At 40.7% G+C, this 27,941-nt stretch overlaps 1 protein-coding gene across 2 annotated transcripts; it reads right to left on the reverse strand.

Annotated features, from left to right (window-relative positions):
- Window positions 1-158: 158 nt before the first annotated feature.
- On the reverse strand, window positions 159-26,986 carry LOC102290083 (cadherin-24). Of its 2 annotated transcripts, XM_005923011.2 has the most exons (14): window positions 26,824-26,986; window positions 22,317-23,186; window positions 16,952-17,246; window positions 15,664-15,783; window positions 15,135-15,302; window positions 12,652-12,833; window positions 11,732-11,988; window positions 11,494-11,630; window positions 11,197-11,318; window positions 7,521-7,638; window positions 7,078-7,386; window positions 6,726-6,918; window positions 5,905-6,301; window positions 159-5,166 (listed from the first exon to the last, which is right to left on the reverse strand). In XM_005923011.2, exons 2-14 carry the CDS (start codon window positions 22,983-22,985, stop codon window positions 4,297-4,299), a joined length of 3,837 nt encoding a protein of 1,278 aa, XP_005923073.1. In that variant the 5' UTR covers window positions 22,986-23,186; window positions 26,824-26,986; the 3' UTR covers window positions 159-4,296. The 2 variants fall into 2 exon arrangements, with proteins under 2 accessions (XP_005923073.1, XP_042077078.1); XM_042221144.1 differs by lacking the exon at window positions 22,317-23,186 and having other exon boundaries at window positions 26,824-26,985.
- Between the last annotated feature and the right edge of the window lie 955 nt (window positions 26,987-27,941).

Consider the following 27,941-nt stretch of genomic DNA (forward strand, 5'->3'; position numbering starts at 1 on the left):
TGAAGAAGGCTCATTCCTACCTTTGTAAGTCTAGGAGGCCTGGCTTTATGATTACCTTTGAAGGAATTCAATAAAATCCTCTGTTAAACCACTCATGGTTCCTTATCTGCATTCTGTGTTGGTACAAAGTTTCAAGATTATGTGTGAACAGGTGTTTAAACTGCAATGTTTGACTTGATGTATTCTGCCTCCCTGCAGGGCATTTCCCTCAAATGATTTAACACCGGTGACCTTTCACAGGGAGTAAACTGTTACCAGTAATTCTGGTAAAGAGTCTGGTCATATTACTGGTATTTCCGAGTAACATAAAAGACATTATTAAAGACGATGTGACACTCTATAGATTTTTCTTCAGTTCTGTAAAGATGTTGAATATCCCACCCCTCTCACCAAAGAGCCAATCAACAGCTAAACCTAGAAACATACGAGCCAATCACGATGCAGCATTGACTCAGTAGCGCTTGACAGCTCTGTGCTGGCAGGTAAATCCACTTGTTAATGAAATTGTAGCTTGTATGCAGCTGCATTCGTTCGGTGCTCTCATGGGATCAGCAGAGATGATGAATTTGTTGGCACTTACCGGATTAAGACTAATAAAGTCTTAATGCTGATGGTGGAAAAAGAGCTTTATAGCTTATCTGGTGCAAATTCACCAAACATTTGAACATTTTTAAAAATCACATTTGATATTTGGTTTCATAAATGCAGTTTTGATGCCACAGTGGTAACATTTATGGATGTCTATCTTTAGAGAGGGGCAATAACACCACTAAATAGGCACTTCTAAGTTAACATGTGGTAAAAAGTAAATGACCTGGTTCTTATATAGAGCTGTTCTACTCTGCTTGAGCACTCAAAGCACTTTGTTCAACTTGCCTCATTCATCCATTCACAAAAACACTTTTTTTCATGCCTAAGTGGTTTCTATCTAATATTCACACTCAAATGAACTCTTTGAGAGCAACTTGGTGTTCAGTAACTTGCCCAAGGAGACTTAGTGACTAACTCAGAAATAATTCCAGTTGATGGTATTCTAATTTACAGAATAATTACAGCTTATTAAACATTCATATGGCTCTAAGGGTTGTGGTAACTTTTCCAAATCTGTTTTTGACTTTGAATAAAATTATACAGATAAATAATCTGACTAAACGGAAGATATTTCTATTTATATGTATGCAGGCTGACTTTCTAGAAACTTAAGTTAACTTTCCAGACACACTGGACCCATTTGTTAATCAATAATGTGACCAAAGGGATGTTTGCAGATTTTTTTTTAGGAGGACCCATAGCAGCAATGCTGTGGCCATTGTTCTGGAGGAAACATGCTATATGCTATATGTAAAAGGGCAAACTGTTTTTTAAAAAAAAAGCAAATACAGAACTTTATATGCAGCCATGACAGTGATGAAAATTTCTGATTCCTCATTTTATTGACCTGGCCTTTTCACTTTCTCTGTTTGGTATTCTTACTCTTAAAATCCATGTCAAGCTATGCACTAAGGTTATAGGTGCCATCCTTAAAACACAAAAGGTTTTCTCTTTGTTTTTGACCCTTAGCATCCCTCATATATTGAGTTCCAGATGGTTCCACCGGGGTAAAGGATTACTCTTCCTAAAAATAAAAAAAAAGCTTTTTGTAAAAATTGTTTTTTTCCCCATGATTCAAGGGAACAGTTTTTAGGGTGTTTACAAGCATTAAGGTTTTTCTGTGCTAAAAGGTCACCGCGTGAGCCATTATGAGAACAGTTTGAGTGGTTTGAGTTTGATGGGCGCTGTATTTATTCAAACTGGTTTGCACAGATGAGCAGCTATATCATACTTAACACAGAGGACGGAGGCTCAGGCAACACGGCCATCGTAAGAGACCACATCTCGAGAAATGTTCTGGAGATATCCCTCCCAAGGCAATACTTAAAACCAGACTTGGAAAATGGACATAACCAATAACCCGAGGGACCTGAATGAAATAATCAGAAGATGCCCTGCAACCTCAAAACATTAAATAAACAAACAAACCAGAAAACTAGCCACATTTCACTGGTTTCTCCAGTATCAGCTAAGAGATGGCTTTTTAGTCCCCCCCCAAAAAAATCATAGAAGAAATAATCACATCGACCTAAATTTACAGTTTTCAATCAGAATTTAACGCAACTACAAGGAAAGTGGCGCCATCTCGCGGTGCCATTTAGCAATTGCAGCATACAAGGTATTTATGAATTTTCAATGAAGCATAAGTTACCGACACATACTTTTATCCGGGCCTAGTTGCTATGGTAAAATTAACCTTTATGACCTGAAGTATGACATAGTTACCTTTCTTTTTTTTAATAAGCTTTTCTATTTTATTAGAAAATATAATCTAAGTGTGGGAGGATGAAAAATTAAACAGCTTTAAGTCTCTTTCGTTTCTTATCCCCTTGCTGAATAATTTTCACACTGCCCGATTTGTATCTAGTTGAAGTGTGTTTTGAATTTTATGAATTTTTAGCTATAAAAAACAAGAGAACTGTCATTTTCTTCTTCTTAATTATCAGTAACTATTTCCTTTGTAATTTTCCAGCTGCAGTCCTTATGTTTTAACTTCAGGTGGCACCATTGTACTGTCAGATATTGTTTCCTGGCCCAACGCTGGGGTCTTATTCTTCACAGCACTTTTCTCAGCATCCCTTAAAGTGTGCATAAATGTACCTTTAAAGCATTTGAATTTCAAACATATTTTAATTTACTGTTATTTTATTTTTGTCTGACTACTTTTGAAGTGATAGCACAGCTCGACTTTCTCATTCTAACTTGTGTCTATATTTAGTTGATTATTAGATTCAGTGCGTTCTTGTGATCTGGGAGGAAACGTGTCATTGCTACAGCAATATCTGGCAGTACCATGCCAGACGATGCGCAGCATCCTGATAATATGCTGTGTGGTGATGGCGATTTATCATCTAGCCCGTTCCTTTTATTCTGCATTTCATTGTCTTGCCTCTTTTTTTTTTCCTTGTCAGAAAGCCAAAGGTTTTCTGTCAAATTTAATTCGAGAAGCAATCCAATCTTATTAAAACTGAGGCTGATTAAGACCTAAATTCCCACTACAGAGGAAGCCAGGACAGGGGAAAAACTGAAGAAAGTAAAAATTGCTTTACGATGTTATAGAAAATAATGTTATTTTAATAACTCATTCTGATACCCCCTGAATAATAAATTAGGTTTGAAATAGCTATAGAAATGAGTCATTGTCAGAATGACAAACTGCCTGAATAACATTACCAAATCTCAAAGTAAATGATTATTTTTCTGTTGCCTGTGTTCTGGGCTCATCACAAGAACAATGGCTGTGTGTACTGTGTCGCATAATGGCTTTTGCCTAATTTTGTCTCTTTAAAAGGTGGGAGATAAATAAGCCTCTGGAGATAATTCTAGACGGCCAAACACAATGGTGAATTATAAATAATCTTGCGTGGGAGAAATTACGGGGAATTGTATAGTGTAAGCTCGTGTCTGCAACAGTTTAACTGAAAATCAGTCCTTTGCATTTCGCGTGTGGCAATTCCAGTAAATATCCAGCAATAATCACTGAAGTCGGGGTTGATGTTTATCTACATATGAACATTTTTTTACTGTACTTTCACAACAACACACAAGTCTGACAGTGACAGTCTAATTATTTCTAATTGTGAGCAAATTGCATAGTGAGCAGGTTTTACTATAATGGTGACTACTTGCAGGAGTCTCTCTGCAGAGCTACATGATACAACTCGACTCATTGGAGAGGCTCTGTAAACATGCGGCAGTGTGTGTCACGGCATGTTTAAAATTCTCGTGTTTTAAAATTCTCCAATTCCAACCAAATGCTTATAAATTTCAGGGATTATCTAGAGCGTGTGCCCCTATTAAACGATCAATATTAAATGTCACAATTCTAGTCAATATTTGATGAGGCCTATTTTCTAACAATGCAGCTTTCAGGGCTTAGAATCAATATTTTACATAAAAGTAAATTTTTCATAATGTTAGCTTTGAAAGCCCAAGTGCATTATTAATATCAGTTACAAGAGAAGTGTGAAAAGTGACAGGTTCCATATGCATTTGATAAAATTCAGTGGAGGTGAAAACTATATGCTGTGCACTGATTGCGCCACAAATCTTCACTGTACTGTCAGCCTCCTGGATCCCTCCTGGCAGGGGGCAAACAACAAGACGATCTCTGTCAGAGGCTGTGTATTTTGCCACCCCTGCTGTGTTTAAAATCCATCACTGCCAACATAGTTCTCCTCTCTGAAACTTTTCTTTTATTGGAGTCTAGAAATCCCATCTCTGTAGTTTAGCTCCTTTGTCCTCACTTTGTTTATGAGTCTCACTGAGAGTGGTCTCTGCTGTCTTGCCTTGCTCTGGCGCTGGCGTTTCTCCTTCTCCTTCCTTTTCCCTCTTCCTCTCTCGGATAATCTCCACCAGCCTCTGAAACTTCTGGTTTAGCTCCTCTATCCCTCCCACCACACTCCCCTCATCCTTTTCTCCATCGCTCTCCAGCGAACTCAGCGACTCGGCCCTTGAATCACGGCCCTCAAACTCGTAAGTCTGCAGTGAGTCATATGGTGGCTGTGACAGGTCAAAGGTGACCTGGTCCAGACGAATATTCAAGAGCTCCTCCATCCTGAGAGGCTGCGGGTTGGTCGTTTCTGTTCTCGCCGGCTCCGCCCCACTTGCCCAGCCTCTGCTGTTGCCAAACATCCCCTCAGGTAAGGGCAAAGACTGTGGGGTCAAATCCTTTCCCTGGAGTCCACACATGTTCAGTAGCTGCACTCCCGCTGGGTACAGCCCGCTGCTGTTAGTCCCATTCATACACGTCCCTCGGCTGTTTGGGTTCAGCGAGCCCACAATGCTGTATGTGTCTCCTTTCAGGTACACAGGAGTGTTTACAGAGCTCATTTGACTGCTGTTTGAATAATTTTGCTCAGAAATGGAGGGAATAGAAGAATCAGTATCAATGTCATCTACGGTGCAGCTCGTGGCTCCAGTGCTGATTTGAGTCTGGGATGACCCCGGTCGCCCCTCTTGTTGGTTTGATGAGAAGCTGGTGTGACTTTGGCATGAAGACTCATTTGGGTCACAGTAGGTCGAATCTGCAACAATGCTGGTGATCGGTGTCGACTCTGGTCCTGTTGATTTTGTCTGGAAAAACAAGGAGATGATTTAAAAAGACACGAAGAGAGAAACGTATGGAATCAAAGGAGTGACTTTTTCAACTTTCTTCCAGTAAACACCACTAAATATTTAATTCTGGACTTGAAACACCCCTGAATTGATTGTTCTGACATCAGTTCATCTATGTGCAGTATGTGGTTTTGAGACGTTTGATCTGAGCAGTATCTTGAAAGACTGGTTGCGTGACTCTAAAAACTTTAAAAATGTTAGTTTCCAAAGGCTGTGCAGTCTCAGACTCGCACGCCAAAAATAAGATCTTTCTGATATAATCATAAAGGGACACTTAAACATCACATAATCATTCACTGATTCACAGTTTAAAATAATTCTTAAATGTATCCACTAGTCTTTTACTGGGCCCTCAGATTACCCACTCTTTTAAACTCTTTAGCCAGTTTTCTTCTGATTGGCTACCCTTTGCAAACAGAATATCAACATATTAGGGCATTCTCTTTCTCTGCTATCATACAAAGTCAAGAACAGATAAAATTGTCTAAAACTGAGCATTAGATCAGTTTAAAGCATCAGCCTTATAATGTTTATATTTAATATAAGCGTCACACAGCAGAATGGGTCCCCTACAAGTGTATAATTTCACAGTTAGCTATTAACTTTCATTTAAGTTGGTAATCCCTTATTTGAATCCATATAACTGTTACAACCATTGTTAAATTTCATGTTTTTTTTTCAGCACTCTTGTCTGACCTTAGCTGGGTCCTGATTCTCCTTTGTGCCAGCTGCGATTGCTTCACTGCCTTCATTTCGCTCTGTAATTTTGCTTTTCACCATGCCTTCTGCTTCGAAACTACTGGTGCTCATCTCAGGAGAGTGCAGCACAGGCTCAAAGGTGTTCTGGTTCTGGATGATGAGGGAATTGCTGAAATGACCTCTGGTGAGCCCGTGGGTCAGCTGAGTTAGCTGCAGACCTGCCTCCAGTGGCCCGGCTGGATAATCTCTGAGAACAGGCAGCGTGTGGAGGCCGTAGCAGAAGCGCCCGTAGAGCGGAGCGGAGCCCGGACGTTGCTGAGAGTCCAGGCCTGGGCGTGGGTGACGACTCCAGCTGTACGTCCTGGCCCTTGGCAGATTTTGCTGGGTGTACCATCTGCGCCAAGAGATAAATGTCAGAGAAGCACACAGTCAAAGACACACACACACACACACACACACACACACACACACACACACACACACACACACACACACACACACTCGTTTTCATATCTTAGTAAGGACATCTAATTGAAGAAATGCTTTCCTTAGCCGCTTACCCTGACCCTAACCATCAAAAATGAACGCCTAACCCTAAAACTAAACATAACCAAACTGTAGCTTAAAACCACATTTTGAGCCTCAAAAATGCCTTCAAACTTGTGGGGATGTGGCTTTTCTCCCTGTAAGTGACTGTTGGTTCCCACAAGTATAGTGGCATGCCAATTTTCTATCCTCACAAAGATGTCTAAACATGTACACACACACTTCCTACAAGCCAGGATAAACTTTTTATTTTATGTCTGGGATCAGCTCACATGGTTCGGTTGTTGTGCATGTGCTGTATTCTGTGCATGCTCTGCAGCGCTGTAATGTCAAAAGCTGCGGTATCTGCTTCCCCTCCCCCCTCATCGTCATACGATATGATGTTCTCCCTGACATCATCCTCCTCGAAGGTTGAGTGGGAGTCTCGTTTCTGATGGCGCAATGACAGCGAGAGTGCACACACCACTAACGGGCAAAAAAAAAAAAAAAGAGACACATGACCATATACTCTTTGGACATTACAGAAGCAACCTGACACAACTGCTCAACGTCTTTAAAAAAAGTCACAAACAACACACAATGTTTAAAGTACTTCAGAGACTTCAGAGAACTGACCAACCGTACCCAGAAGAGTTGTGACACAGGCCAGCATGGCCAGTAATGTCACCAAACTGAATATAAGAGACGGAGAGGCGGACGGCACGGGAAGACAAACCATGTGTCTCTCCCATCTCCTGTCCCTCTGTCTGCCCCTGTCCTCAGTCTGCATGCCCCCCCGCAAACAGGGACAAATAGTCACGGTGACTGTGCCAGTGTTGGTTAGACCCGAGGCCCCGTCGCGCAGCACGACTGGCACGTAAAGGGTGAGTAAAGATGAGGAGAAGCCAGGCAGGGGCTCTAAGGCTGTCTGCAGCACCAGGCTGGCTGTCACACCTGATAAAGTGGCAGAAAAAAATAAAAAAAATACATCATACACGGTCACTGCACAACAAACATGCACCACTTTTGGCTGGTGTCAGTTTTCTGGGTTTTGCATGGAAAATAAAAATAGGGCCAATGTTTTCAACCTCCGCTTTCTCTGATGGAGAGGTTGAGGGCAGAGCTGGACTCTGGAGGGATGCTGAAGTGAACCAAAGCGTCCTGTCCTCCTTGATCTCTGTCGATGGCTCGTAAAACCTGAACCACCTGAAGAAATCACAGATGAAAAGTCATTGTTTTAATAATACAAAGGAGGTTAGAATTCTCTAAGAAGAAACAAAATAAATCAAAGGATGATTAAAGGTTGAAAAAACATTTCTGTCTTTCACAAAAACATCTAAATTTGTTCAAATGAAACAATCAAATAAAAATTTCTTATTCAAACGTGTACTTCTAGTTTTATAAGTTTTCTTGTTTTCATTATTGCAGCAAAAACCATTCAATTTAGATTCTGAAATTACCTCCACAGATGTTTTTATTGTTTATAGTGTTTGTCTGACACAGGGGGTTTACAGGAATTAACGATGCGTATGATCCCACATTACTGTTTTTAATTTTAGTGCTGTTCGTTAATGTTCACTGTATAGTGCTGTATTGAATTATCATATTAAATCTCTCTATTATTTTTACATCCCTGATTTTATTTGCAGGCAGTGCTACAGGAGTTAGCAGCGTCAAACTGTAACCCGAAGGCTCTGGATCAAACGTGCTCCTGTGTGTGTTTTCTCTACACACATGTCAGGATAACTGGTGACTGTGGAACTCATGGAACATGAGTCTGACTCTAGTCCAGCCTCTACAACCTCCGGATGCACATTTTCCCCCTGTTTGCACTTTTACATAGAAACTTTCTCACACTTAAATGGTAGCGGGGAATAAAGCTCTCCATCTGAATTGCCATTTCATATCTGCACTCTGTGCATGTTCTGAAAAGTTCTTCATGCTTTATCTTTCAGTTGCAATGAACTGTGTAAAATGTGTAAAAGAAAAGAAAAATCTGAATGCAATGATTTGCAAACCTCACAAACTCCCAGTTTATTCACAAAAAACATAAAAACGTATAAAATGTTTAAAAAAACAACAAGAACACAAAAACAAAAAGAAAGCATTTTAAGAAGAAAAAAGACAATTTTGAATTTTACAGCAGCATAAAATGTTTACCACTGTGTAGCATCCCCTCTTCTAGCAACAGTCTGTAAACGTCTGGGAAAAGAGGAGACGAGCTGCTGGACTTTGCTGATAGAGGATTTTAGCTGCTCAACAGTCGTGGGTTTTCTTTTGTTTCATGATGCAAAAAATATTTTCAGTTGGCAAAAGATCTGGACTGCAGGCAGCCCAGTTCAACACCCAGATTCTTCCACTACAAAGCCATGCTGCTCTGCATGCAATATATGATTTAGCATTTTCTTTCTGGCATCTTTTTCTGGTCTTTTTTTGAGGCCTTCCCTGAAAAAGACGTCATCTGAATTTGAGCAGATGTTGCTCTAAAACCATCATCAGCATCAATGGTGTCTTTCCAGATGTGCAAGCTGCACTTGCATACCATCAGAGACTCAGGCCTTTGAAATGAGCATTGGTAACAGGCAGGTTGGTCTCTTTCCTTTTTAGTTACAACGTAATTTTTATTTAGAAAAAAAAGAAATTTGTTAATTTGTTTGGAGAACTTTAGCTAAATCAGTGAAACAGAATAGACACATATGTATGTTAAAGAGTGATGGCCGTGATCTGATTGTGGTATAAATTGCTGAAGGTACACATTACAGTTTCCGGGTTCTATGAAGGAGTATTTGGTGCCTCACTGTGTTACCCTCTGATGTACTGGCTACTTGTCCAGGGCACGCTCAACATCTTGCCCAAAGTCAGCAGAGATAGGCTTCAACTGCCCTGCAACCCCAATTGGATTAGAAAATGAATGGATGGATGAGTGATTTTATTTAGCCTATTGTTTTAAATGTGCGCTTCATCCATGAAAAGCACTTTATAAGATTGTTTTGTAACTGCCCAATAAATCAGGTTTATTATTTGTCTTATTATAAAAGCAACCAGCCAGGCAAACACGAGGGAGGCCTTTAATTATGAAGCAGTCACGGGAAACAAAAACTGACCGCTCATTTATTTCTTATAACAGCGAATCAGTTTAAAAAATGTTCAGAATTAAATTAGATCAGAGCTGCAATTGTTACTGACTGACCTTTGTTTATTAAAACACACTGCTGCACTAGCTGTCAAATCAACCAACCAAGAATTACAGCTTTAAAGTCGCACTAATGCTTTGCTTTTTCAAGTTTCCTAATTCCGTGCAACAGAATTAGCATGAAGGTCCACTTTGAAGGAATACCAGTCATCCATATTAAAATTAGGAATCGGTTATTATAATATTTGGAAATGCACTCAGCTACTCGAACGTTTGAGGGTGAGTTTCATCTGAGCTTGTCTTTTTTAATCACAGTGATTTTACTCGTACATAATATTTAATTAGCTTCCTGTTAAATTTCACATTTACTTTACAAAAGCTCCTCTTCCAAACAACCTCCTGGATAATCAGGCCCCATCATAGCTTAAATACTTAATAGTACCATATTATCCTAATAAAGCGCTTTACTCTCAGACTGGAAGCTTAATTGTTGCTTTTTGAATTTCTAAAATTAGAATGGGATGCAGAGCAATCAGCTACCAGAAATGTTCCCGTGGAACCAGCTCCCAGTTTGGAGTCAGACACTCTCTATACTTTTAAGATTTAAACACTCCTTTTTGATATAGCTTATCTCTTAGCTATGCTGCTACAGGTTCAGGCTGCTGGGGGATTTCCCATGATGCACTGACCACTCCTACACTTCCCTCTTTTCAATCCTGATTTGTAACTTCTTTTTCTCTTCAGATAGTTTTTGTTTTGTCTTGTCTGTTGTTTATGCTTTCTCTATGTTATCCTTGTCTCCCATCTTCTTCCCCCTAACACCCCCAGCTGGTCTCAGCACACCACAGCCCCTTTACTGACCCTGGTTCTGCTGGAGATCCCTGTTAAAAGAATGTTCTTCCTTTCCGTGTCACCGACTGCTGCTCATAGACCATCCCCGTGATATTGTAAGGTACTTTACCTTTCTACATAGAGAACCTTGAAGACTGTTGTGAATGTGTGCTATCTAAACACTGATAAGATATGTTGTAAATGACGATCATAATTAGTGGAATAATTCATCATACTAATAATAATGTCATTGCAATCGCAAAGTTCCACTGTCAGCAACCATCAAAGGCATATTTTGTTGCCTAATGCAAGCCTATCATGTTTAAAGGCTAATTGATTATGCTAGCATTTCTTAGAACAAAATCCCCTGAGGAGTCCAGAGACAGGCTGGTTCTCCACACACTGGACTAGCCAAAATCTACTTCTTTCCAGCTGTGCAACCATGATCAGCACATGATGGTTGCTGAAAAATGGGCCTCTGCACGCCTACAGAGATGCGCCGTGAAAAATCCTAAAGGATTTATGATGAATTATTTCATTAATCCTGAATTTAATTTACAATATCTCTAATCACTTTTTGTTCTATTGGATTTAAAAAGACAAATGTGCTTTGCTTTCTAAGGGATCCCAAACATCTGAGAGGTAAAAGGTGATCTGGTCTCTACCTCTGTAAGTGGGACAGAAAGTTGCTCAGGCTTTGAAAAACAATCACTTGCGGGAGTTTGAGACAGAATGAACAAAAACAAGAGCACAGTCTGAAGTTAAATGAAATAACAGGCAAAAACAAAACAAGAACGGACCTGACCGGGGGCACTGGAGTCACATACTGACGTCGTGTACTGCCTGTCCAACTCCGGCGCATTGTCATTCTGGTCTAGTGTCTCTATGGCAACCACAACCCTTGACACAAGATTTGGGTTGTCTAAAAAAAAAAGAAAAAAACAAGAGACTGACACTAATGTTAAAAAATTTGCACAGACTTTCTATCATTTTTACTACACACTTTGTATTCCCTACTGCAGGCAGCGCTTTCAGTGAAAGATTACTTTGGTGAGCTCTGCTGCTCTGAGCGCCCGAGGGCAGAAGGTCTGACATACCCCTCTGTGTGGCGATGACAGTGATATTATGCCACTGCTCCTGCTCACGGTCCAGCTCCATCACAGTGTTGATAAAGCCAGTGTCAGAGGCGATGCGGAACAGAGCCTCGGGGTCTGACTGGGGATCGATGGAGTACCTGAGATAAAGTAATAGGCACCATCAAGAATAGGAAGGGCAAAGAGAGCCCTGAGTGAGCGAGCAGGTGACTAAATGAGAGCGTGTCGCTGTGATAATTACCTAATGTTGGTGCTTTGTCCTGTATCGGGGTCCACGGCGTAGACCCGACCGACAGAGCAGACAGGGGGGCAGTTCTCAGAAACATCCAGATGGTACAGAGCCTGGGAGAATCGTGGTGGCTCATCAGCATTAAGGACCATGACCCGGACTGTTGCCTGGTCCTTAAAGGGACCTTTTCTTATGTATCGGGGATCCACTATAGGGTTTGTAACTTCCACTGAGAAAGTATACGAATTACGTGTTTCATAATCCAGGATCTGTTGAACAAAGAATAAAGCAGTTACTCGTTATTTAAGAGCTCTCATATATGGTTAAAATATGGATCTGCTGTTTATTACTGCCCATATGCAAAACCTCATTATTCATTTATCTCTGAGTGTAATATACGACTTCCATTTTAGACTTTCATTTTTTATCTGGCTTTCATACATTTCTTGGAAATTAATCATCATCCTCTTGTCTTACTACATTCTTTGCAACCTCTTAATCTAAGATTCCAAAGTGCAATAATTATGTTTGAATGTCCAACGCTTTTAAAACGCTTAAAAGTAAAAAGACAACTTCACACTGGCTGCTTTTAACACTTCAAGTGAGCTACAGTTGATTACTCGTTCACTGTTACTCATTAATTGCTCATAGCAGAGCCCGGGGAGTCTGAACCTATCAGCAACAGTGGGAGTTTGAGTGGGGTGCTGAAGTGTTTATCTGCTTATAACAAATTAATTTGCAAATACCTGACCAAAGAACATTTTTTAATCACCGCAAATGTTGCAAATTGGAGATGTTTTTCTCATTATGTGGCTATTTAAGCATAAACACCTACATACGGCTTCAAATAGTAAGCTATTATGAAAATTGGTATAGGCAATAAAGTAAAGCTGCTTTGCACACCTCTGCTGCAGCTGCGTCCAGTCACTCACCTTGTTCAGCACAATGACAGCCTCTTTATCTCTTCCAGTTACGTTGAATATTTCAGCCTCCTCAGTGTCCAGGATGGTAAACTCCAGCTGTGCATTTTCTCCCAGATCAGGATCAGTGGCAGTGAGACGGCCCACCTCCACACCTGGAGCCGCCAGCTCTGATACAGAGAAGGACCACGCACCTGCAGGGAGGAAAACAGAGAGTTGAACAGTTTCAGTGCTGCAACTGAATGCTGATGACGATGGCTCAATTTGATATCAAAGCATGCACTTCTACACACATTTCACGACCAGATTTAAAGGTGCGCTGACATTATTTTCAGCAAGTATAAGTACCGGCTGCTGTAATCAATGAACGGATCCAGATTGCCTACTTATGCAATTCCAGAGTAAGAACTGGGCCACGACAGTCATAGTTCTCAGTGGAAAAATGAATTTCAAGACTCAACTAAAGCTCGTATCACATCCAATAAGGTGAATATCTTCAAAGCGACTGGAAATTTAGTGTGGAATTTTCTCTTTGAGGCAATCTACATTTTCACCTTGCTGAGCCGAGCTGTAGAAAAGGTGACACAGGAGAAACTTTACACCAAAGTGCCTGTACTTCTACTCAAACAAAAATATGAAACTATCCCGAGTTCCCTTCTTTAGTACAGGCTAGTCCAGGCTAATTTAAAAATAGAATTAAAAAACAATGAAAAACACACAATCAGTACGAGGAGCTTTGTTCCACAGCTTTTGGGGCTAAACAAGTGAATGCCTCATCCCCTTTTAACAGTAACAGTTAATGAGTCTCTGATCTTAAAGGTTCAGGGGGTTCTGGGTGACATAAGGTATTAGGAGTATTATGTAGCATGTAGTAATTTCAAAGTAATCAGTAAAATCTGAAATCAGAATCTGTAGTGAATCAGAACCAGAGTAATTTTGGACCTCAAGTGTTTGTGCTGTGTTTTGTACAAACTGTAGATTGATGTGTTCCCCATTTTAAAAACCATTCAAGTATCGGAAACATGTCAACGCAGCTAGCACCGTCTTTTGCTATCAACGCTGATACGGACGTTCAAATTAGGCTCAGCAATTTAGACATTTTCTCTTTTCTGGCCGATTTTTAAAAATGGTTCGAATGACTTCATTAGGCAAAAACTTTAAACATTTGATGACTCAAACTACTCGAATGCAAAGTTTATTTCCTATCTAAAGAATATCTTAGATCTTTGAACTGATGCACAATTAAGAACCATCCCAGAGCCATCAGTAACATTTTACTGACTGACATTTTTAAACTACAACACAAGTGATACTGAAAGCAGTTTAACAGCCCCGGTGCTACACTTGTCTAATAAATCCCATCAGTAATGAAGACAGTAAAAAGACTCTAAAGCCTCAAATTCACTGAGAGTTATTTCCCACTTTGCTATGAATGAGCTGTATTTATTAAAAAGAGAATTACAGAGTTAATTTGTTTTTCTGTTATGTTTAGTTAGGATTAGAGCGCGTCTCTTTAGCAGCCATGAAAGCAGGCACAGCGATCTGAGGCAGGTCTCTTTTACTTGGTGACTTGCACATATCTCGTAATGCTGCGTGGCACATTTAGGGAAATGCTTTCGTTTTAATCAAAGCAGCTCTACCTTGCTGATTGTTAATCATTCAATTCCTCCGCATAATGACGAAGATTTAAATATTTCACTCTTGCATTCAAAAACTAAATGAGCCATTTGCGTAAACTGTGGCATTATTGTCAAACTGAAAATAACGACTTGCAGTAAGGGGGGAAAGATGTAGTCAGATATCAGTAAATAAATAACAGGCTGCTGACATTTGGAAATATTAAATAGCTTCTATAAAACATTGTATTGCAGAACAATTTATCAACGTGAGGAGAAGGGGCTTTAAACATTAAGATGAATAGCGGTAAGCATAGACAGTCTGCGAGATGAAGAAGACGAAAAAGCCAGCAAAGATGAAGTAGTATACGGGGAAAATGCAGTATGTGTCTCAAAGTGTTAGACACATTCTGCAGTGATTTTACTGTCTATTGAAGCAGAAAGCACTGAACTTTAAGATGAAATATTAATATCATGGAATAGGGAAAAGCTTGGATAAGAAAAGTGGACATGATCTTTCACTCTTCTACGTCAAGCCAGAATCCATTTAAACCTCAGGGACCAAATGGGAGTGTTTATATCAACGTTAATAGTAGTCTTGGCAAAGGTTATGTGATTACAATTGATGCTAAAAACAATGATTAGGAAGAGTGCACAAAACAGAGAGGAGTGGACTGACAAGCTATTTAGCTCGTTTAGGGCTTTAGGTCTTATCTTGAATCTGTCAAAGTGACTTGGACCCAGAGGAGGCTAAAATATCAAACTGCTGTCACAAATGCCACGACAAGATGTTTCATCCTTAGATATCTCACACACACACTTACATCCTAGAGCGACAGATATTGAAAGTAGCCAACAGTTAAATGTTGATCTGCTTACTCCTTCTAAAGTGAGGGGGATTGTCGTTGACATCGCTCAGCCTCACTGTGACGGTCGTAGTTCCCGATAATCCACCAAGATGGCCCCCCATGTCTTTGGCCTGGAGGACGACCAGATACTCATCCTGAGTCTCTCTGTCCATGTCAGGTACCGCCGTCCGCAAAATGCCTGGTGGAGAGAAGAGAGCAGGACATGCAGCAACAAAATCAAAACAGCAACAGATTTCACAGTGACACCGCGCCTCTTTGAATTACCATCAGCGCGAGTCAGATGCACATATTTTAGAATTAGGAAGCTGCACGCATGTAACTTCAGGCCACTTCTGTTTTTGAATAGATCACAGAAGATGCAGGAACACGCAAATGTTCTTATCCATACTGGACATAAGGTGGAAAGGGATACGGCGCACAATATATACAGTGAGAGCAGTGCCAGGATTAGCTATGTGTATTGTAAACATCAGCAGAAGAGTCAGGTTATGAAACAGCTTTTAAAAAGGTTGAGCCGCACTTTGGAAGATATCACAGACCTGTCTGAGGGTCCACAGAGAAAAAGTCCTGGCCGTGAGTAATGGCATACACCAGCCGAGCGCTGTTTCCATATGTTGGATCATCAGCATCTCTGGCTGTGACCTGGATTATTGACGTGCCTGTAGAAGAGGGGAAGCATGATACAGATGACAGGTCAATGGACTCTTGCATATTAAGAACGTTAAAACAGGTGGCTGCTTAATGAGCCATGTAGCAGGAATACTTCACCCAAAAACTGAGCAAATATAACAAATATAATCCAACTCTCTGCTGTCTCACAACACACACACACACACACACACACACACACACACACACACACACACACACACACACACACACACACACACACACACACACACAAAGTTCCAAAATACATATGCTGTTTGAATAAATACAGATACATTCCCAGTTACAATATTGCACAATTTCTCTTCTTGAAATGGTGCCAGTAGAAGTGCATTCAGCCACATCCACATTTTGGCAAAAACACGATTGTTTGCAGAGTACTCAGAGAATGAATAGACAGCTGGCGAGGTGATCGAGAAGCAGAAATATTTTTCAAGTATTCATTCTTTCTAGCCTTGATAGCAGGAAGCATAATCTGTATATAAAAGATGGACTGACAAGTCAAATATCCAAATATCTACTTTGAGCATTTTTAAAAAGTTCAAATTTTATAACAGTTTGTGAATGTGGATAATTCATAAAGGTATGAGTAATGGGCAGTGTGTTTCCAACAACAGGATAGCATTAGCTTTTCAACTAAAGGTGCAAAAAAGAATCCTATAACATAGAAACTGTTGATATTTTGGCCAGCTAAGCTGTGCTAAGCAAGCTTATTGTTTTATATGACTTTGTAGCAAACTAGACATTGGATGCTAACTTAATTCCTCCAAAATTGTAAAATTCGATTGTAATGTTAGCCAGCTACAGGCAATTTTCCTTTTAAGCCATTGGCTGGGCTAGCTTTGGTGTTGTGTGATATATTTTTTGGTCAGATCCATAATAATAACTCATTATGTTATTACATTGACTGATATAATTTCCCACAGTTGACTAACAGGTAACAGATAACTTCCGCAAAAGTCACAGATGCAAAAATTACAATTGCGTTTCTCGACACCTGTTAGTGATGTCTGAGATTTTCCCCTGGCTACAGAGTGAAAAAGACTGTGTCTGTTTTGTTTTTCAGAACAAAGCCTTTGTTGGGTAAAACACTGCTAACATTTGATCACCTCTCAGGAGATTTTGTGTGGTTGCACTGCAATGTTGTTTGCTGCATACCTATGTTGGCCATCTCCGGCACCATGGCAACATAAGGTTCATTGGGGAAGACAGGTGGGTTGTCGTTGATGTCCTGAACTCTGATGATGAACTCAGAGGACGGCTCCAGGGCTCGGCCAGTCTCACGGTCTGTAGCAGTCGCGACGAGACGATACTCGTCTTTCTCCTCTCGGTCCAGAGACTTGGTGACATGTATGTTGCCCGTCTTGCTGTCGATCACAAACACAGAGCCCACTCCCTCTCCCTCCAACATGTATTTAGTGCTTCCGTCTCCTTTGTCCATATCCGTGTGCAGCTGGAAAAACAAATACGTACAGACTAAATGGCTGTAACACCTTCATGCAACATTACCTACAGATGCTGATGCAGGTATCACTCTTTAACACTTGCATTTGTTTAGCAGATACCACAAACCTGACTATGTGAAATGAGTGATTTATGCTAAGGCAGGATGGGCTCACTGAATCTAAAATGAATGGCACCAGGTGTGGAAGATACATATGGGACGGGGATGAGTACTGATGCATACAGCTAATTAACTCAATGGACCAAGCATGCCATCGGGGGTTTGTTGAGGGCAAATCCACATCAGTGTGGACAGTGGCGCTGCAAATGTCATATATGTATGCTCACAGATGCATTCTGCTAACTCAAGCACTATCCATCTGTAAATCTTTCTGTCTCTTCTATCCATCTGTCTCTTTCCTCCCCTTCTCGTAAATCCATCTGCCTGACTTGCCTTTACCTTATAAACCACCTCGTTTTCCAGTCCTTGTTTTTCTCCATTTTCATCAACTTACCTCGCTTACTCAGAACGCCCATCTGCTCGCAATTCTCCTTCTTTCTCGCTCTCTCCCTCTGTCTGGCTGTTTTGCTCCGTGGTGCAGAATACTGGTTTGGTATTTAATGGCAGCGAGGATATTAGTGTGAGCTTGATAGGTAAAAGGCCAAACACACAAAAATAGAAAGCTAAAGAGATTACTCAGCCTTCATCACACTGAGCTTTCTGACCGAGAACCTTCACATTTCTCTATCCTCAAGGCCCATCTGCACATGTTCATAATCCACAAGGCTTATTCACAATCTTTGCAGTGGACCTTAGATACTCATGAGAGCCTTGACTTTCAATTGCAGCTGCAACATTGTCTGTTTACAAATGTGCAGAGCAATTGCACACGATTGTTGCCAGGCTTATTCATTTTGTGGCACAAAAAATTGTATGTGCAACACAAAAATAGACAAGTTTAATTGCCTACATAATGATTAACATAGAGTCATTTGTGTGGTTAAGACAGCTGCCCACCTTAAAGTGAGAACATATGATGGAAAATATTGCACATAAATGCATTTAAAGTGCAGATTTGCACACTATTGTCTGCCCCACAGCACAGCATTCAAGCAGAGATCAAGGAAAAATATAAGATTAGTGTATATTGTGTGTGTATATGTGATGTGCATGTGTTGGAAGGATGAAGTTGGGATTATACATACTCACGATAGCATACCCTACAAATTGCTAGATAAGGGATTCAGGGTTTTTTTCTTCATCTCTTACCCACCCCCTTCTCCCTCCTTTCTTCTTTAAAGCTAGCTTTGATTTTGATCCCACACTTCACCACGAGAGACATCTTTGTCAGAGTCTGTGCCCACCTCGCTCCCCTGCCCCCCCTTGCTTCCCACTTTCTATCCAGACCTCCTCTCCTCACTGTCTAATTGCTGGCTCAGTCCTGCTGCGCTTCAGTCAGCATGGAAAAACACTCTCACTGTGGGGAAGAAATTTATCCACCCCGTACAAGCATAGCAAGAAAAAGAGGGAACTGTCTCTTCCAATCCCTTTGTCACTTTCTCTCTCACTCTGTAATCTCAATTTTCCCCTCCTCTCACTCATGCAGTACATACACCTCCGGGTTTATATCTGCTTCACACTGCTTTCCTTGCAAGAGAAATTCTTTCTTCTTTCGCACGGGTGGTGGCACCTGTGATTTGAACTGTTGATAGCTCACCTCAAAACTTGCACCGACAATGGCTTTGACATGATCATCTCTCTATTTCTGGCAAACAAAATGAGCTACCTCTGAGAGAAAACACTGTGCTTCCGAACTCCTCGCAACGGAAGCATGCTTTATTACATGAATATCAACATCAAGACTTTACTTGCAGAGAAATAAACAGTCCTGCGTGTCTATTGATTGCTTTAACACCCCTCCCTGACTGTACCAATAACAACCACAGTGGAAGATTAAACATTTATGAGGTGTATACCGCACTGGTAAGAATCCAATCTAGACTGTCACTATAAAGTATACTGCGAGCTACAAAGTGGTTGGCAGAATTCCCTGTTAGCGTTACAGCTGATATAATCCAACTCTGAGTATGCCGTAGCTGCCAGCAGCTGCATTAGCGTGGAGCTTCTAACTGTGAAGTGCTACAAGTAAACCCCTGGGATTGAATGGTTCAGGTGTGCAGTGGATTAAATCATCTCAGACACTCTTCATGTTGCGACACAGACAGCAGTTGAGGCTTGCTGGTGTGCTGATGGTAAAAACTCAAGTATGTGACTTGACAAGTGGGGATGGTGACGCATAAACAGTGCGATCTGATCTGTGCCTCACTCTCAAGCATGCAATGGAACATTTTTAACATTGCAAATATGTTTTTTGTTTGTTTTGCAAGCACATAATTTGTAAATTGAGAGAAATTTTTGTAATGCTAAGAAGATAAATATACTTCATTGGGTGAACTTTGTTAGTAATTGGTTGCACCCCCTTTTACCTTTTGAACTGCGTGAATTCTATTTGGTATAGATTCAACAAGGTGCTGGAAACATTTTTCAGACACTTTTGGACCCTATTGACACGATAGCATTGGATGTCATTTGCAGCTGACTTGTCGACTGCACATCCACGATGGGAATTTTGTCACATCCCATCCTACATCTCGATTGGATTGCGATCTGATGACTGTGGAGGCCGTTTAAGTTTAAGCTTATATGAGCTTGTGATGCCGTGTCTTATCCTGCTAGAAGTAACTGGGTACACGGTCAGGATATGACATCAAGGATATGACATAAAGGTCATGAATGGACATGGTCAGCAACAATACTCAGGTGGAAAACGGCTTTTAAACAATGTTCAGTTGGTACTAAGAGGCACAAAGTCTGCCAAGAAAATAGCCCCCACACCATTACACCACCACTATCAGCCCGAAGTGTGATACAAGGCAAGATGGAAATTGGGACGCAACGTTTTTCCAATCTTCTTCTTGACAACTTTGGTGAGTCGGTGTGAATTTCCTATTATTCTATATAGCAGTGGCACCTGGTGTAGTCTTTTGCTGCTGTAGCCCATCTGCTTTAAGGTTCAATGTGTGGCACATTTAAAGATGCTCTTCTGCATACATTGGTTGCAATGAGCGCTTATTTGAATTACAGTTGCCCTCCTATTAGCTCAAAGCAGTCCAGCCTGTCTTCTCTGACCTACAGTCTCAACAAGACATTTGACCACGTCTACATGCCTGAATGTACTGAATTGCTATCATATCAACCTAATAAAGTGGCAGAGGACTGTAGATTGTTCACTTTTGTTTTCTTTTTTTGGGGGGGAGGGGCTGGGTGTATTTTCTTAATATACATGGTACCAATATCGAGACATTGTTTCCCTTGTAATATCTTTGTGAATAACATGAGGCAAAATTTGCCATTTTTATAATTAATGTTTTATATGACAGATTTTCCTGCAACTGAATCGCTAGTACTTCAGTATTCATTGGTGACATGCATCCATTAAGAATTGCCAAATGTCAGCATAGGCATACACGTAATTAGTTGATGGTACTGGTTATAAACTTAATTTTATACATTTCTGTCTGTACTTCATTAAGCTTGCAAGATATGTCTTTTTGAAAGATCACTAATTTAAATTCTGAGAAATAAATGCCCAGACAATTGATGCATGTACCAACAAAGGGAGCTTTAGCCAATAGTAGTCTAACAGGCCCAACTTCTCATAAAGTGAATCTCTGAACTGGACCTCGCCACTGTTTATGGTGTTTTTAATGGATTTATATAATCAATAACATGACCTGCTGTGTGAAGTCACTCAAGAAATTTCCGAGGATACTGTAATACATTTTGGTCCGTTACTTAGCACTAATTAAAAGATATGTGTGGGTGTGCATTGAGTCCATACATTTTATAGATGCAGCTTTGTGTAAGCTGATAACTTAGCACGCCATCTTCTCATCCAAATAACTTCTGGCTCAAAAACTCCAACATTGGCCAGCCTTACTCCTGTGATCAAAATGTGTCCAAAACCATATACGTAGTTTAACATTATCTTTTATTATTTTTAGTTTCCTGTTTTGACTAATAAGTCAGTTAGCAGTGCAATAATTCATAGGTTTTTTATATATACCAAAATCGCTGGCCAAATTTCCTGACAATCTGCTCAGGTGGAGAATTATCTGTTCACTAAGATCAACCAAATGTTAGTGGTTGTTTCATTTAGAAAAACAAAACATGTAATAAGAGAGGATGAAATGATAAATGATGAATAAAAGACAGACTAGAAGGAAAAAGAAGAAAATAGGTGGAGGACTGATAGCTAGCCATTGGACAAAAGCCATAAGTGGGAAAGTGATAACACACAGCAAGCATGACAGGCCATCAATTTTATGTTTAATATATTTGGCCAGTGCAAATTAATAGCTTTCAACATTGTTTTCTTTTAAACCCTTTTCTTTTATTAATAGTGGCTAGTTAAACATGATTTTATGTCGATCTCGTTATTTCTGTACACACACACACACACACAACACTATATATATATATACACCGACTTACGTTATATATATATATATATATATGTATATATATATATATATGGTCTTGGGCATTTCTACTTTGTAGAGCGTAAATAATTACAGGTAGGAAAATTTTAATGAATCCCTGCTTTGTGTGTAGTATGTTTGTGTGCAGGTTTTAAGCACCGATTTGTGTGTATGAACAGTGAATGAGGCTCAAACAGGAGCTTGGGGACACACAGAGCAGAGGATGAGAGAGGTAATAAATGAAGCAGAGTGGAAAGGTTGTCATTGGGAAATTATTTGGACAAAGAAAAACATGTAAATAAATGAATGCACTGCGAACAGAAAAGATTTATGTAAATACATGTATTGAGCACAGGAGAGATTTCTGTTTGCTCCAATTAAACCCTTTGCGTGGCAATAACTTATCTATAAAAATGATTGCGCTTGCAAAAATATTTGTTGGTTCTCAAAAATAAGGCGCAATTTACATTTATGTTGTAATACAGTGAGATTCAGGTGATTCGCATGTGCATGCTGACTGGTTGTGCCGACAGCTTACCCGTCCAATGAGCACAGGCTCAGGCCCTCTGTACTCCTCAATCACAAAGAACTGGTTCCAGAGCCAGCTCCTACGGCGGCGAGAGTGAGGCAGCAGGTAAGGCTCTGACTGACTATGCTCAGACTCTGTGACCCATTTAGAGAGGCCCCGTAGCCTCTCAGGCTGAACGTCACCGACACCTGTCTCCAAATAGAGTTGAGGCTGGAGAGTGTACTCCTCCTCTGAGCTTGGCACTAGACTGTGATCATTAATTACACCTTCAACCTCTCCATTAGTCAAATTGTTCCTTTTCTCACGGTTCACACTGAGTTCAGAGCTATGTTTAGGTATAAGAGGTTTGGCAGAAGAATCTGGAGGTTTAAGTCTCATGTCGATTTGCTTTGCTGCATTGCTCTTAAAGTCAGAATCATTAGGTTTGCCGTCATTTAGTTGAAAAACCACATTTGGCAGAGTTCTTGCATCACTCTCTGAAGCCTGTACATGGCTTTCCAATTCTTTGATTCCAATAAAAATTTTGTCCAGGGACTTTGGATGATGTAAAACTTGTTGCTTTTTGTCTGATATTACTTGAGAATCCGGATCCTCCTCTGAAAGGCCGACAGCCTCTGAGATGCCGTGTCTTTCCCATTTGCAGAATAAAAGAAAAAGAAGCACAACATGTGCTGCCATTGCTGAGGTTCACCAATCACTTTGTCTTGTGAAGTGGCTGACAAAGGGCTGATCAGCTGCCGATTTTTATGATGGTTTATTTCCAGCATGCCTTCGTCCTGCCCCTGCTTCGGTTCTTCCGCCCCTCTCCCTGGTGTTTGTCTTCATTTCGGCTTCTTTACTCAAATATTCCCATGCAGTGCACATGCTGCAGAGGATCACCTGAGAGAAGACATAATTAGTGCGAGCTTGACTATATTCATTATTATGAGAAACAAGTGCTTTAAGATACAGAAGTGAAAAGACACAAAAAAGTCTGCCATCACACTCATTATATGAAGACGAGATTTTTTTCAGGACATATTTAAAGATAAATGTTTGTTCTGCCGTTTGCTCAACAGCTTTGTTTGCTAATCTGAGCCTTCTGCCAGCTGCTGTGCAAATAACTGTGAGTTTTGAACAGAAACTATGATAATTACGTCTCATAAGAAGTTACCTGAAAAGGACAATTCGCTTTGTACCTGATACTGTTGATGATATTCCTCTCATTGGCGTTTTGTGTGATTCTGGTTATTGATCTCATTCTCAGAAAGGTAAGTGCGGTCCTAAAAAATTTCAATTAATTCAGAGCCTGAAGGTACGGCGATGAGGTGGAGCTCAGGTACTTTACTGCTCCTTGTCACACACAATTGCCTGGACAGCAGGTGATTGATGTCATCCCTAAAGATGGGCTACCCATGCTTCAGTGCCCAGTTCTGAAACAAGTTCCCCTTAAGAGATTAATTAGGCTCATAAATAATTTAATCAATGACTTGTCCTCATTTCCCTAAAGTTTAATGATCTGCTTTTTGTCAGCATTTGAGTCAGATCTCTGGCCATTGATCTTTGAAACTTGATGCAGTGCAAAGTGTCAGCAACTTAACAAGAGCCAAAACTATACGACAGTGCATCCATGTCCCACATGGATCCATCACTCTGGCTCACTTTTTCCCTGCAATGAACGTTCTGACAGCTGCTTTCACCTTTATGCATGCATGGAGGCGTGCATTATCATCTTTGCACAGCAAAATACATGAGTCATGGGTACACAGGGAGGTAGTCTTCAAACATATGTAAATAAAGTTTTCATGCCTTTCTCTTCTGAACAGATTTGGAAGCTAAAATTCTTAAAAATAATGTAGAGATTTCCCTGCATTTCATGCAAATTATCAATAATTTGGCTAGAGGACATAAAATACAGTGCACACTGGGAAGACTAAATCCCCTGGCCTCATCTGACTTAATAAATGTACAGAGCACCAAGTACTTTGATAAATTTTGAGGGAACGTGGCACAAAGTTGGCCTATAGAAATGCAGTAGGCTTTGATGGTTTCTATAATACGAACCAGAACATTTCTTAACCCCAACATTTTCTGATACGATATGCTGCATGGGCACATTAAAATTAAGCCAATGTTCTTTCTTCTCTGCAGATAGTGACCCACTTAAAGAAGTACACTTGAGAACAGAGACAATTTGAGCTTTGATCACAGGAAATATTAAGTAATTTCTGCCCTTTTTACGTCATTATTTTCCCCTCAAATGGCAATCCACCCTTAATTATTTTTGCTGCATTTTGCGCACCAAATTTATCAAGTCATCCATATGTAATGCTTCATGTTCATCATCGGCATCTGTTTGCCAGTTTCCCAAATCTATGGAAATACAAAAAGTGGCTCTTCTAAAACACTTTTGTCTTCCTCAGCTATTGTGCATTAGCATAGATTGAGCTTACGGCTTACATTTCTCTCTGCCAGCTTTGGTCCAAAACCCATGTTGCCAGCAGTACATGTCATTCACCGTTGTTTGAAGTCTTTAGAGTAAGGGTGTGTGTGTGTGTAAGATATGTGTGAAATGTAAGGCAAGGGATAGAGGATGAAAGCGTGAGGACGATTTGCTGTTGCTGGCTCAGAATGGAATGATGAGTGGTGACATAGCTCTAAATTGCAAATCGCTGTTTCAGTCTCACTTCACTCTGCATCGAGATGCTTCACTGCAACAAGGCTATTCCGTTTTTATTAAAAATAGCCTGTGCATGTCAGGCCTCTTACATAGGAAAAAAATGGGAGATGGGGGCATAAAGGAGGCAGAGCAGGGGAAGTGGTAGTGGAAGTACACTGGGGAGGGGGGTGAGGGGAGATGGGTGGCTTAAACATCCAGGATGTGGACAGATTCTGCTCCATTTGAACATCTCTGGCTTACCCTCCTTTTGCCATTCGTCTTAATGCCCACAGACCTCTCATCCATTCTCGCTGGCTCAGTGCACACAGGGAAATCTCTTAAGTCTATCCAAGTCAGACTGGTGAAGAGAGGCCCACTGTACTCAGCACATCAGTCACTTCATTATTGTCAAGGTTTGACACACCAGACAGCTTAAGTGAGCAAATGGCCTGTGATAAGTCAGTGTTTAGCCATGTTTTATTTGTCATGTGAAGAGGCAGTGTAATATTACCAGAGAATTTTAAATATGATAGTCAACTCCCACACGCCGTTTTATAGGGGGCGCTCTTGAGAGAATCGAGAACTAATGGAGCCCTGTGGAGCAGTAGAAAATGTAAATCATTTTCTTGGAACAATTTTTACCATATTTTTGACAGAAGGGGTGCAGCTCCATTTTAACATTGTTTTTGTAAACACTTTTAATTCAAGTAAAACACTTTTCTGTAAGTGTTACGCACTGCAATATGAATAATTTACAGAGAATTTCATTTAGACCAGCACAACCAGCTGCTTCTTTCATGGTTTACTCTAACCACTCGTCTATAATATAGTTATCATCTGTCAATGGCTGCCGTTAAGACAGCGTGGCCTGTAGTAACTCCTTAACAGAAAAATCAGCAAGTATTGGGAAATTCTAGATTTTTATCGGAAAAATCACCTTCATTATAAGAAAAACGCAAGGACATAAGCACTGTTCTGTATTTCACCTCAGAAAATTATTGATACCGTGTTAGAAAAGGCTAAAACAATAAATGGACTAGCCACGTAATTCCACTCATTTCTATTCATTGAGCACCATCTCATGAGCGCCCCCTACTGACTTGCTGCCAATTTTCGTACAGTGGGATAGATGGGAAGTGGAATGTTTCTCCCTGATCGGCTCTGATATTACATTCGCCACAACACGTGACACAGCTGCTTGGTCACGGATACACACAAACCAGTTTACATGCACGCGCACACTCACATCTGGACCGCTCATTAGCATATCTAGTAGAGATATACTAAACAGCCCGGAGCGTGACCTTGCCTTGCTGGAAGAAGCCAGAAAAATGACCTACTTGATGCATGTTAATGTGATTTACACACTTGGGCTAACTATTATAATGAATGCAACGTCCCCCAAATTCCGCTTTCGGCAACTTAACCAAGGTCCAGCAACCTCATTCATTTTTGCAAGCGAGCGTCCCCGCGCCAAAGTGCACGCGGCAGGTGAGTACGAACGGCGCGCGCACACACATAGACAAAAATTACCTACCTAGCCGGGAAATTAAGAGGGAAAGCACGGCGTCATCCGTACCATCTGTCAAAGCTTGGCGCTCAGTTCAGTCACCCAAAATAATTGTCTGCTTTTCCAGACCCTTCTCTCAGCCCACCATTATTTCACCTAAACAGCTCGCAGATATCTACTACAAACAGCTTTAAACTGACAGAGAAACAGTTGGAAACCGCCTCGACCCGGTTAAAAGCCTCCAAAAAACGCCGAGAATTTGGACGATAAAGTGGAGAGCTGAGCTGAGGCGAAGGCTGGAAACTTGTCTGTGTCAACTATTGAATTCTGAAGATTTAGAAAAAAAGTCAATTATGAGAGAAGCTTACCGTGTGTTTGCGGTTTTGCTCCGGTGGTCTTCTGGTTTAACGGGGCTGAAATGATCCAACGTGGGAAAGGATGCCGAGGTTCATCTGAGCTCAACGTGAGGTCTGTCCACTTAGCCCAGTCTCTCTCTCGCTCTCGCTCTCTACATCTAACCCTCCCTCCCTTCCTCCGTCCCTCGCTCTCTGTATACCTCTCTCTATTTTCCCTCTCTCCATTACTTTGTAACTATCACACAACGACCATAGTCACTCTAAAAGCCTACTATTTTTGAAATAGCGGCCACTGAGTGCCACAAAGACAAACTGTTAGTCTCATAGTGGTGTACTTGGACAAAATATGTGGGTATAGATTTCGCTTGAGCATTGGTGACATCGTGTAAAGGAGCATGGGGTCCTCCCCTAGGAATTTCTTAATTTGCTTCATTCTGTTTTTTTCTGCATCATTTCTGCGTATTTATTAGTACAGTGGAAAACACGCACAAAAAAAAAGCATGTTTCAGGTAAACATATAGTGAAAGATCATGCAGTCGGGCTCTTAGGCATTTTGTGTTGAATTCAAATCATTCCCCATTTTTCTCATTTAATATTATCCCTGCTGAGTCAACACAAATGTGCAGATGATTAAGTCTTCTGTCCTTCTTGCCGTTTGCAGGGAGAGTCAGAGTGCAGCAGACTGACAGTTCTGTGTGATATCAAGCTGCTTTCGTGCCTTTTTTCTTTTTGTGATGAATTACTTAAATTTATGAATTCCTATTCAGTAGCTCAGATATGTTTCAGCTGGATTTCTGCTTGAGTTCATTCACTTTTTTAGGTATACCTCTTCAGTTTCTTCTTAATGCAATTACCCAGTTACATGGCAGTGCATTCGGCCATGTTGAGGTTCAAAACAAGCAGAAGAAAAGTAATTTAAATGACTTTGAAAGTGGCATGGTTGTCGGTGCCAGACTAACTCATCTAAAACTGCCGATCGGCTGGGATTTTCCCACCCAAACATCTCTAGGGTTTACAGAGAAGGGTCCAGAAAGGAGAAATTATCCAGCGAGCTGCAAGTCCCTTGGTGAAAATGCTTTATTGATGCCAAAGGGCAGAGAAGAATGGCCAGACTGCTTCGAGCTGATAAG

Source organism: Haplochromis burtoni, unplaced genomic scaffold (assembly GCF_018398535.1).
Source record: "Haplochromis burtoni strain Fernald_Lab_line unplaced genomic scaffold, NCSU_Asbu1 Contig_61, whole genome shotgun sequence".
NCBI lineage: Eukaryota > Metazoa > Chordata > Actinopteri > Cichliformes > Cichlidae > Haplochromis > Haplochromis burtoni.

Excerpts from the sequence above, each read along its gene's own strand:
- LOC102290083 (XM_005923011.2), bottom strand. The coding sequence starts at position 22,985 with ATGGCAGCACATGTTGTGCTTCTTTTTCTTTTATTCTGCAAATGGGAA. Across the intron at positions 11,989-12,651 it reads CTGTCATTGTGCTGAACAAG|ATCCTGGATTATGAAACACG; the intron begins GTGAGTGACTGG and ends TTTGTTCAACAG. Across the intron at positions 11,319-11,493 it reads TGTCATCGCCACACAGAGGG|ACAACCCAAATCTTGTGTCA; the intron begins GTATGTCAGACC and ends TTTTTTTTTTAG.